The sequence below is a fragment of the Lontra canadensis genome, unplaced genomic scaffold (genome assembly GCF_010015895.1).
Source record: "Lontra canadensis isolate GAN:19392208 unplaced genomic scaffold, GSC_riverotter_1.0 scaffold116, whole genome shotgun sequence".
Lineage (NCBI taxonomy): Eukaryota > Metazoa > Chordata > Mammalia > Carnivora > Mustelidae > Lontra > Lontra canadensis.
Window position 1 is genome coordinate 3,531,079 of NW_022631110.1, and position 12,438 is coordinate 3,543,516.

The window sequence follows — 12,438 nt, forward strand, 5'->3', positions numbered from 1 at the left end:
CAAATATTTATTGAGGGCCCACTATAGTTTAACAAGGGTTTTCAAGGAGTTATAAATAGGAATATGATGGCAAGGTCCAAAATCATGGCACTTACTTTCTAATGGCTAATATTTAAGACTTGGTGATGTCAAACAAACAGCTATCCAGACATAGCAAAATTCAATTCTCCTCCTGTGAGTTTGAATTTTTCTATAAGAAAAAGATAAAGAAATGATCCTGGAAACCGCACTGCTATTTACAGGCGCTCCTTCTGTTCGAATAACCAGAAGGGCAGCAATAATAACTATGAAAATTAATCAAGTGATGATTATATGCCACGCACTTTTCTATCCATTTTTTTTTTGTGTGTTACTCATTCCTCGTAACAACCATATGGAGCACGTCCCATTGGTATTCTAATTTTACAGATGAGGAATCTAAAGCACTGAGTGCTTAAGTAGTCTGTCCCAGGAAGAGTCAGAGGTGGGATGTGAACCCAGGCAATCTGGCCTGCATGCTTTATAACCTCTACACTCTTAAAAACGCAAATTTAAGGCCTTCCAGGAATGCGATCCTTGGTCATATTCTGGCTGCAATTAAACATTTCTTAGAAAATAACTACTATGCTGAGTGTTTTAGAAAGTCTGTGTCAAGCATATGCAGAACAGTAAACAGCATCTAACATGTCAAAGAGTAGTCCTATAACACTGTGTGTTGTTCCCTTTTCCTACCAACACCCCCGTCCTTACTTCTCCTAGATAAGGAAACTTAACAGACACTTTGAGGAAATAGAACACAGAAAACAAAGTCTGAAAACCCCAGACCATTCACCTAGGCAACCAGTGGGCATCTTAACACCATCTACTCATTAAAACCCATGGATTTTCCAACTGCTCAAGAGATGTCACATAATCTTATCATTCAACCAAAAGGAGGGTCATCCAATACTATAGGTCTCAGGAAATCATAACAAAGTTTTGACCGAGTTGTGTTTCATTAGTCAAAGAAGACACCTTTAGCTCCTGAAGATCCCCAGAGCTTATTTCTAGTCTTCAAAGGATTAGAGACATAAATCTCTCATTTTTAATGAATGATCATCACTTTAACTGTTTATAATATTTAATTGTACTTAAGTATATAGCTTGATGAATTTTTACTAAATGGATAAAAAGACTGCTTATGTACGAAAATAGTAAAATTTCTCTTACTGCAATTTGGTTGATTAAAAAAATGATTAGTAGCTCATTTATATACAATTTTAACTATCACTCTCTGTTACAAGTGAAAGCTACAATGTTGATATCATAAAGGCATTAATTTGGGTGAAAAATGAGATCTAAGATGATTAGAGTTGAAGAGACTGTCACAAACACAACGTTGGGTTGTGGGATATGGTAGTAAATGAAGAAAGAAAACAGGATCACTGTAAGAGGGAGACATCAGAATTCACAAATGGCAATCAGCTAAGACAGAAAGACCATGGGAAAGGAGCTTCTTGGAGAATTTCTTTGTGGGGAATCCAGTAAGCAACCAATGTAACAAACCTGAACATGGAATGAGCTGGCATCAACTACTGGGTATTTACCCCAAAGACAGTAGTGAAAAGAAGGGCCATCTGGACCCCAATGTTCATAGCAGCAATGGATACAGTCGTCAAACTGTGGAAAGAGCCAAAATGTCCTTCAACAGATGAGCAGATAAAGAAGATATGGTCCATATATACAATGGAGTATTATGCCTCCATCAGAAAGGATGTATACCCAACTTTTGTATCAACATGGATGGAACTGGAGAAGATTATGCTGAGTGAAATAAGTCAAGTAGAGAGACTCAATTATCATATGGTTTCACTTACTCATGGAGCATAAGGAATAACACAGAGGACACTGGGAGAAGGAGAGAAGTGAGTTGGGGGACATCGGAGGGCGAGACGAACCGTGAGAGACTGTGGACTCTGAGAAACAAACTGAAGGTTTTGGAGGGGAGAGGGGTGGGGGGATGGGTGAGCCTGGTGGTGGGTATTAAGGAGGGCACGTATTGCATAGAGCACTGGGTGTGGTGCATAAACAATGAATCTTGGAACACTGAAAAAATAAAATGAAATTTTACAAAAAAGAGAGAAAAAAAAGCCAAGATTATTCCACAAAAGGCCTGTCAGGTTAGGTCCTGGAGATTCCCCTGAGTATCTGTCATTTACTCACCCATGTATAATACCTGCCATTCCCTTCCCTAAGTGTTTGGTCAGAGTGATCATCTGAGTGACTCATGAAAAGGGAAGGAGTTTACAAAAAGACTGGGGCTAGGCTGGGGTCACAGGGAAGCAGCCTGATGAGGAAATTCCCTCCTGGGTCCACAGGTGAAGGATAGAAGGTACCAGCTGTATTCATGAGAATAAGGTCCTGTCCAGATTGCCTTCTTGCTTATAGCCTTCCAACCCAGTCTCTAGGCTGATGACTCCCAAATCTACATCTACAGTTCTCTCTCAGTCACCAGACTTATTTATCCAAGAGCCCGCTGGATGCCTCCACTTGATGGTTCCACAAGTACCTAAGAAATCCAGCTAGTCTAAGATAACCCATGACCTCTCTCCTCCCCAGATATCTCTCTTCTCCAGCAGTCTCTAACCAGGGAATGATACTACCATCCAGGTGCTTAAGCCAGTTGCCCAAAGCATCATCTTCAAGTTCTTCCTCTCCTTTATCCTCCACATACTATCAATTTCTTCATTCTACCTTCAAAGCCTCTCCCCAAACCATCTAGGACAACACTTCAAAGCTGTCAGAGAGAAAAACTATCTCTTCTCTTGATGTTTCCTGCATGCAAAAGGGATCCCAAATGGACACTTTCTGGACACACCTGGACACTCCTGGAACTCTCTGACCCCTTACTCACTTTCCTCTGGGGGAATGAAATGACTTCTTCTATAGGCGAATTTCAGAAAAATAAAGGCATGTTCAGCTCAACTCTTCTCTTTTCTCCTCTTCGAAGTTAGCCTCTGCTCTTCCCCCAAGGGTTAGGCCCTTCTATCTCACATGGGTCTGCCTTACTATAATGTTGCTGAGAGTGGGTGAGTGGGTCTATCTAATTCTGGGGACCAGCTGGCAGGCCCATTTGGCTCTCACACTCATCTATATCCTTCAACTTTGCCTTCATCAATAACAACATTGTTATATAACATAGGTAGAGAAAGGTGCACAAATCTTAAGTGTACAGCCTTGAGGAACTTTCACAAAATGAAATAAGATCTACATAAATAGAGGAAATATACCATGTTCATGGATTGGAAAGGTATCAATTCTTCTCAAACATATCTATAGAATCAATGCAACCCCAATCAAAATCCCAAAGGTTTTGTTTGTTTGTTTGTTTTTTGGTGGGGGGAGATGACAAGCTGACTCTAAAATTTATATGAAAATACAAGGGGTCAAGAATAGCCCAGGAAATCCTGAAGAAGAGGAACAATGATTAAGAACTTAAATTGCCAGGTATCAAGACTGACTATACAGCTACAGTAATTGAGGTAGTATAAAATAAGTGCAAGGACAAATATAGACCAACAGAACAGAGTCCAGAAACAGACTAACACATACATAGCCACTTAAATTATGACAAAGGTGATAAAGGCTGTGCAGTGCAGAAAGGATGATCTTTTCAATACTGGATGAAATGGATATCCATACTGAAAACAAAAAGCAAAAGTATTATTTTGATTCCCCATCCACCGACTCATCTTATTAACTGATTTAGAACCTAGACTGTAGGGGCAGTGGGGAGCTTACTGGGAGAGCCAACATAAGTTTCTGTTAACCTCTCTCCTCAATTTTAGTCACCCTGTCTTCTGTAATCCACTCCTCCCACTGTAAATTGGAATACTTTCTCTAAACCACCTACCTGACTGTATCACTCTCTTGTTGAAAATAGCTCCCCACTGATAGCTCCTCACTGCCTTTAAGATCAAGTCCAAACTCCTTAACAAGTCACCAGGCCTTTCCTGATCTAGGCCCTGCTCCTTCTCTATTCTCACCTTTCCCCACTTCCTGCTAAAGCCTCAACACATGTTCTGTGCTATTTTAATTTCCCTTCAAGACATGTTGCTCTTCTCACCTTGATAACTCTATGCTCTTTGGCTTAATGAATGTCTACTGGACACCATGGTTCTCAGCCTAAACATTACTTCTTGTGGGCCTAAGAGCATTACTTCCTACAGGAAGTCTAAACATTACTTCCTGGAGGAAGGAGGTACACACACTCATACAGGAGCACTCATTCTCCAGTGTTCCTCACAACTCATCACTTCCTATTATGCCCAAGGGCTCCTACAGCTCAGCACTGTATTCTCAAAGTGACCTCAACTTGTGGCCTGTCCCACACTGTATTATTACGGCTTATTTACTTTTCTGCAGCTCCCTGAGAGCAGTGACCCAGTCTTATTTACCACTGTGTCCCTAGTGCTGAACACAGAGTCAGTACTCAATAAATAGTAGTTGAGATGAGTTACATTTATAATTTCAGAGTATTTTCTGTTATATAACATTTTTTAAAAGTCTTACGAGGTGGGACAGGTATACAGAGTATTCCCATTTTACATATGGCCTCATTAAGGTTAAGTGATTTTGTCAGGGTCAGCGAGCTAGGACAATGGTACCATCCCCTTACAATCTTATGATATTCAAGTTGGTTCATCTTTAGACACACTGTATTTTCTATTATTTTAATACAACACATACTTAACTCTGGGCTTAGTTTAAATGTTATATTTTTTCCCAAGGTTCTTCTTTATTTCTTTAACCTTTTATCAAGGGAAATTTGCAATATATATAAAAAGAGAGTATGTGGTGCTGATCCCATATGTATACACCATTCAGTTTCAACAATTATCAACTCATGACCAATCTTGTTTCCCTTGTGCCCTACACACTCTTCCATCTTCCAAATTACTGGAAGCAAAATCCCAGACATTAAATAATTTCATCTGTAAATGGTGCATCAAACAAATCACTCACAGTGATAAAAGGACTCATAAACGGGGTCCTTCCTTATAGCTCAGTAAATTGAGAGGCAAGACTACTCACTATGCCCCTATTGTTGGGGTCGGGGAGAGTTACATAGTATCTGTACTGGTATAATTACCAGCATTTAGTCACTCGGGTTAGGCTGGTATGGATTAGAACATAGGGAAAACAAGCACAGAATTTTCTAGTGACAGAGAAAAGTGGATCCCAAAACTTCCCAACTTGAATGAAAAATATAATATGCTTGCAGTTGTTAAAAATTACCAGATTCCTTTTTTTTTTTTTTTTCCTTCACCCAAGTTATCAAACCAGCCATCTCGGAAGGCCAACTGCCCAGCCTACATAGAAGACCACCTGGGTCTCACCTAACAAATACTGTCACATGAGATCCAATTTGTGCTTCCGCAAAATCAAACCTGCGCCCTCAATTCTCAAAGGAGGCTTCCTTCCACAAACACAAATCCTGGACACAAAACCATCTCAACAGTGACAAGAACCAGGTTGTGCACTAGTAAAACATTATCACACTCATCAGCTCTCGTTCCGTATATCTATGCCACCATCCATAGTGCCAATGACAGGGGTGGAGATAGTTTCGAGTCCTCTTAAATGCTGTAAAAAATTGTCCACAGCCAGTAAAGCAAGCTGGGCAGTTGATGTTTTCCCCAGAGGCTTCACAACGAGGAACGGGTTAGGACTGCTGCCAGCACATGGTTTCCTTCTGCAAACAAATCATGAATCAAGATGCACACACATGCACATATATATTACTCCGATGACGTTAACGTGTCATGTCTCTAAGACCAATACAGTAAATCTCTGCTTCACAAAAACACAGCGAACCACACAGCCACTATATTTCCAACTATATAACTGTTACATTCTCCCACCCAGTCCCCTCATTTTATAGAGGTCTGTAATGTCGGGAGTGCTATGTTGATACAGTTTTGATAGTACCCGTACATCTAATACTTACTGAACACCTAACCTACTGTGTGCCGCCCGTGTTCTAAGCGCAGAGCACAGATCAGGGAATAAAATAAATGATGATCATGATAAAAATGACTATTACGTTAGAAAGGGTTGCAGGCTAAGGAAACCAAGAAATGCAGCACAAGTGAGCAGGACAGGCCAAGAGGGCAGGTTTTAGAATGAGCGCACCAGGGCAGGGCTCACTGAAAAGGTCAAGTCTGAGCAAAGTATGGGGAGAAGAGGCAGAAGAGGCAGGCAGCCAGCGGGCAGGTGGAGCAGGTGTCTACCCAGAGGTACCCAGAGGGAAGCACTGTGAGAAAGGGCCCCAGGTGGGAGAGTGCTTGGCATGTTTAGGGGAAAGTGAGGGGCCGGGACAGAGTAAACAAGGGGAGAAGGTGAGGGAAGGCCGGTGGTAAAGGAGCCTAGTCACTTTGGCCTGAGGGCCTGGGGCAGGCCTTTCACTCTGGTTCTCAGGGGAGCCTCTGCAGGGACACGGGCAGAGGAGCACCGTGACTGGACTTGGGCATTCGAAGGATCACCCTGGCTTCACTGTGGAGATGAGACTCTAGGGGGAAGAGGAGAAGCAGGAAGCCCTATTAGGAGGCCAGTGAGTCATGGCGAGAGAGCAGGGGAGCAGCGAAGGGGAGCGGGGTAGTGGGTGTCTGACGTTCAGGGGCAGTGGAGCTGATGGAGTCACCTGACGGGTGGGGCCTGGATTGTGAGAGGAGAAGTCAGGGAAAACCCCAAGGCTTTAGTCCTGCTGTGCAGGAGCGGGAGTGGGCAGAGTGGTTCGAGGGGAATGAGGAGGAGTTCAGGGTTGGGCAAGCTAGTAAGAATTTAAGATTGTCAGGTGGAGATGTGCAAGTTGGCAGCTGGGCACGCAGCCCTGGGGTTCGGAGAAGGGGGCTGAGATCCAAACTCGGGGGTGTTACATATGACGCTACCCAATTTACTATTGTGCTTAAAACAAATATTCATAGCAATAGGCAAAAGTCACACACACAGACACGCACGAGCACACACACACACACGCACGCACACACACACATGATGTCCTACGCAGAGAAGAATATAAGACCAAGAATCATAAAGCAAACAAAAGGCATTAACTGCTTGTTGATTGAGTCAATGGTCACATTCATTTCAACCAGTTGAGTAAAATAAAGAAGAACTACATCCATTGTTTCTTCCCAAGATGGGGACTTCTTCTTTCATAAATATTTACAGGAATCTGAAAGCAATCATGTGATGGAGAAATGGGTTCGCAAGCTGGGATACCAACTAGATAGCTTTCAGATCTGGAGAGGTATCATAGGCTGCTTACTGAAAAAAGCAAAGCTGGCTCAGATAAGTTGCAGCGAAAGGAGAATGCAAATGGAACATTCTTTCACGTCTAAGTCTCTGCCCCTTCCTGCCTTTTCCATCTCTAGGGGTCTTAAGTGTCCCAAAGTTTCCTTTCCAGAATTCTAATGCACGATGACACCAGTCAAGGTTGCTGGGGGCTGGGGGAAAGAGGCAGCTAGAAGTTCTACAGCTGTGGAAGGTGATGCAACTTTTAAAAAATTCATCTCACCTGAAAAATGAAAAACATGTAAAAGCCACTGATAAACCTGCGTTAGAGATGCTGCCACTGCCCAATCCCCTGAGCCTACTGGCATAAACATCAAAAGTTTCGGTACTAAATCAAATTAACAAACATTCCTTAAGCACAGCACGGGTGTAGCTTATTACAATCTGGAAAATTCCACAGTATTTCTCAAGTCCTAAGTGAAGCTATGGTGCTCAGAAGTGTACCACAGTAGATGTCACTGACAGCCACAAGCTCGATGGCTCTGGGTGTGTTGCTGTAGCAACCGCGTACTCAGCAGGAACACACTGTCTGCCTCTCGCAACCCAGAACCAGAGAGGTAGAAGAAAACAGCCAGCTTCCTGATGGTAGCAACGCAGGGAGTCACAGCAAGGCCCATCTCCATCCTACACACATGCAGGAGATTTCCTTTCAGCGGTCTAGAAATCATTCCCACCTAACTCCTAGAGAAAAAACCCACACAACTCCTTTGGTCTAGTGCAGAAACAGTCAACACAACCAGTCATGAAGCACTAAAGAAACGGACAAGGAGAAGTAATAGATCGGTCTGTGCTCGAAAGTGTCATGGTCATGTATTTAGCTGGGTCCAGGTATGAGGGCTTTTTCGGCGGGGGGGGGGGTGGTGTCGTGGTGGAGGGGAATGGAGAAGTGCAGGACCATTTGAAAAGTCATACCTGTAAGGTTTTATAGGCGAGATAAACACGACACCAGGCGAGGTGGGTGCAAGGCAAGATTTATTAAAGGCGCTCTCCAGCCAAGTTTCAGGGCTCAGGAGAAGGGGAGCCAGGAAAGTTGTGCCAGGAGGAGGTGGGCACCCTCGGGGGAGGTTCCGCGACTCTGGAAAGCAGAGTGGGGGGAGTCGCGCTGGGAGGAAGTTGGCGGAGGGTCTGTTATCTGTTTCCTGCATAGGTATCGGGTTACCTATGGAGATGTGACCTGGGCATACATCCTTTTGGCGAGAGAGTCAAGGGTGAAGGAAACATGGGGGAGGAGGCTGGAAGATGGCAGGACCTGGTGGTCATTTCTATTGTTCCTCCTGCACTCCCGGAACCCGCTGACCCAACAATACCGAGGAGAGGTCAGTAAGAAGAGTAGATGCAAACTAGAGCATGAGACTTTCCAGAAACACAGAAGGAGAGCCTCAAAGGGGAGAAGGCAAACAGCTAGCCTGTGAGGATGCCGACACCCCAGAAGAGGCACAAGAAGTCTCAGATGCCCTACACAGGACTTTTGGGTACTCTGCACTGTGTTGAAATAAAACAGAAACTGTCGAACCTACCTTCTCCACCGGTAGAAAGTCGTTCTCTACTTCAATCGACCTTGGTCTTAGTTTTATTGGTTTGTCTTTGAATATATCTCCAAAGCCCACTCCCTTAACTTTCTTCGGCTGGATTGCTGCAGTTGCGACTGTCCCGTTGGCACCTTCGGATTTGGTACTGCTTGAGTCACCCCCGTCACTCTCGGAGCCTGTGGTTTCCCTTAAACCTGTCAAGAGTGGGGACGGGGAGAGAAAGAGCTCAGAAATCAGCGATAGCCGTGAAGCGCCTCACAGCCAGCCAGGAACCACCTCTAAAAGTGTTACTGGGCACAGGGCAACCTGCACTGGGGCTTTCCATTTCATGTGTTGAATACATTGCGTTTGGGTGGCTCTGAGTTTTATTTGATTTCCCCACCACCAGCCTTTAATTTAAAGAAGTGAGTCAAGATTCTTAAAAAAAAAATCTAATTTCAAAGCAGATCTCTGTGTAAGTGTGACATTTCACCACTCTTCAACCGGAGCCGGATTCTGATACAAACTTGTTTTGCCACAGTCTGTGTGCGGCAACAACCCTTCCCACCCTGTCCTCGCCTCCCCACCCCGCCCGTACCACATACTGTACCTCCAATCTCTATGACTCATGGCAATTAGCAATTAGCAATGAAAGTAACATTTCCTAAAGGGAAACTGTAAAGCTAAAAGCCATTTAAACAAATTAGCAATTAAAGAAACCACACAAAATTATGACTGCCAAAGAATTAAATCTCTTTGGATGGCTTCACAAGGAATAAATGCATGCAGACATGTTTCTCTAGGAAAGCATTAAACCAAAATTGACACTGAGATGCTTTCACTGGCAAGATGACTGTGTTTGTTAAAGAGGGAAAGGAAGCTGCTCTCGGAGGCCAGCTCTTCTTTCCTCCTTCAATGCCATCATTTCCCTAAAGGTGAATCCCTTTCCAAAGAAGAATACTGGGGACATGACACCCTTCCTTTGACTTCTTGTGGCATGTGTTGGAAGTCATCAAATAGTTATCAGTAAGACAGCATGAACACTTACCTCCCAGATTCTTTTTTCCCCAGGCTCTGCCCACAATCATGTTCCTAAAAGGAAGAGCCTATTTGTTTCTAGTTAATTTCCGGGTATACACTCTTACTTTGAAAGTCAGTGCATTAGTCAGGCCATCAAAGGGCAGGATTCAGAGGATATCTTAGGGAAAACTAGTTTGCCATTCAATCTGTCTCTAAAGCCTCTAGATGTGTAGTAGTACAGCTCCTGAACATTTACTCTATATCCCCTGATGACAACGATGTCCTCGATGAAAGCACATCATCGAATTTTGTTCCGTATTAGCCAATCGTGCACTACCCTTCTATCCGGAAGGTGGGTTCCTAGTACATAAGAACATACACCAAATAATTGCTCACATAAAATGTTATAAAATGTCGAAGTCATTCAAATAAAGAAGTCTCAGGGCAGGAAGGAACTGTTAAATGAAAACAGATAAAATATCAAAAGGTCATTATAAATTGCTAACAAGTTTCAAAATCAAATCCTTAAAATTAAAATAACGGCTGTGTTTGTTGCTGCTGCTGTTTTCAATAAAATGGCATTTGTAGGCCAAAAAGGAAGGGGGGAGGAGGAAGAACCCCGGTATACATTTTAATTAAGTAAAGAACTGCATTTGTGAGCAAGAACGGAGGGCAGAGCAATGAGGAGAGGCCTGCAGCAGTGGGGTCGGCTGCAATTTCTAGGACTGGATTTGAGTGTGCAAACATGGAGAACCCCCCTGGATTAGCTATCCATTCGTGTGTTTATTTGTTCATTGTTTTTAGAAATATCCCTGCTGGAGATACAATTTTGGAGTCTAAATATTGTGTCATTTCCCCTTTAACATGTTCTCATTTTGCCGTATGGATTCTTTCTATGTGATAAATGCCTCGTATATTCTTTTCTGGGTTGGAAAGAACCATTTGAGGGTGGAAAAAAGAAAGAGTTAGTGGAAAGAAACCATCACCGTCCTGCCCTCCCCACCAGCAGCAGCAGCAGCAGCAGCAGCAGCAGGAGGAGGCAGGGCCAGTGTGCGTCAGTTCTTCAGAGAGAGGAATCTGAAGGAGTCCTCTATCATTCCTCATTAGTCAGAACCATAATGTTTTCAGCCACTGCCATTCTGATTTCACTGAGCTTCTGGTTTCAGGGATTTGCTGCCTTCCGGGCTCCTCTTAATGACTTTCTGTTAATCACTGTGAGAAATGCTCTTCGCACTACACGGGGAGAGGGGGCAGTCATTCAGTCACATAAGCATGGACTGGGAAGGAAACACGCGGCAGATTTTTCTTCCAGACATTCTGGCAGCCTGCTTCTATCACTTTTAAGTATGCAAATTATATAGCTGAATATCTGGGTTGGTGAAATAACTCAAAATCTAGTTCCTTCCCTTTGGAGGGAAAGAAAGGTGACATTTCATGTCGACGGGGTGCTGCAGCTCTTAGCTACTGGTGCTCATCACACACGCTTTCCCGTAAACTGTCCCCATGTCATGCTCAGAATGCTCGGTGACACCCACAGGCAGTACAGCGCAGAGCGTTGTCTGTGGTCTGGGGCCGGGTCATGGAGGGGTTGTGACCGGTACAAAAGTGTGCACGCTTGGAAATGCTTAGAGCGCTGGGCACCGGTATGACTTCAGACGGGTGGCCAGGGACTCATCTAGGTGACCAGGGGACAGACCAGTCCTGGCCTGTCAAACGCCCGTGGTAAGATGCAGACGGCATATGGCATGCGTAGTAAAGTCACGTACAGCAAGACCAGCTCTCCGTCCATGGGGGGGGGTGACGGAAATAAAAACAAGCTTCACCACAGACGGTGTGAGAAGCATGGCTCTGGCGTTCACATCTGAACCTCCTCTTCCACTACTTCTGCGGACACAGGGTGTGTGCCTACGTGTATCTGCACATGACGGAGGAGGCTTTGCCTTCCAGGTGACAAAAGAACAAAGGCTCAAGCTTTCTCCGTTCCATGGCTGGCCAAATGACATCATAAATTACACTTGTGTGTAATTTACCATAATATTCCAGCACGGATCAATTCAGATCTGTGAGCCGTTTTTGTTGATTTGAAATTTAGAACTCACGTGTCTAGTGCTATTCAGCGGCAGGAACCATTCTAAGAGCTTCATGAAACTCATTCATTAATCTCATTCATGTCCTTCCCCCTCAACTTTTGGCAGTTTTATCTCACAACACAAAAGGCTATACGTGGGTCCTGCCAAAAGAAGTCTGTCGTGCGGGGACTAGCAGAATGAGAATAGCAGAATGCCATTGCTGGCATGGGCTTTCATGCCACATTCTTATTTCTTTGAACAACACAAGGAAGAAATGGTTTATTGGCTTCTCATGAGCCACTCAGGAAAAGCGTAACCAGGAGAGGTTGACGTCTCCACGGGAAGCCATCTTACGCCACCCCAGAAGCCCAGAGATACCGGTACAAGGACGTATGCCATGACAAATGCCACCAGTCCCTTCTCCGCACGCATGGTTCATGCACGCATGTTACACACATGGCAGAGGCACAAAGCAAACAAGAAAGCGCCAGGGCTCGTGACGAGGGTGCTCCCGTAGCACGCACCAA

At 44.2% G+C, this 12,438-nt stretch overlaps 1 protein-coding gene across 10 annotated transcripts in view; it reads right to left on the reverse strand.

The window, feature by feature from the left end:
- SH3KBP1 (SH3 domain containing kinase binding protein 1) overlaps positions 1-12,438 on the reverse strand; it is a 335,619-nt gene that overhangs the window by 120,318 nt on the left and 202,863 nt on the right. For all 10 annotated transcript variants that reach the window (XM_032840763.1, XM_032840758.1, XM_032840760.1 and 7 more), the window contains one exon: positions 8,832-9,037. In XM_032840763.1, coding sequence (XP_032696654.1) covers positions 8,832-9,037 — 206 coding nt within the window. The remainder of the gene's footprint in view (positions 1-8,831; positions 9,038-12,438) is intronic.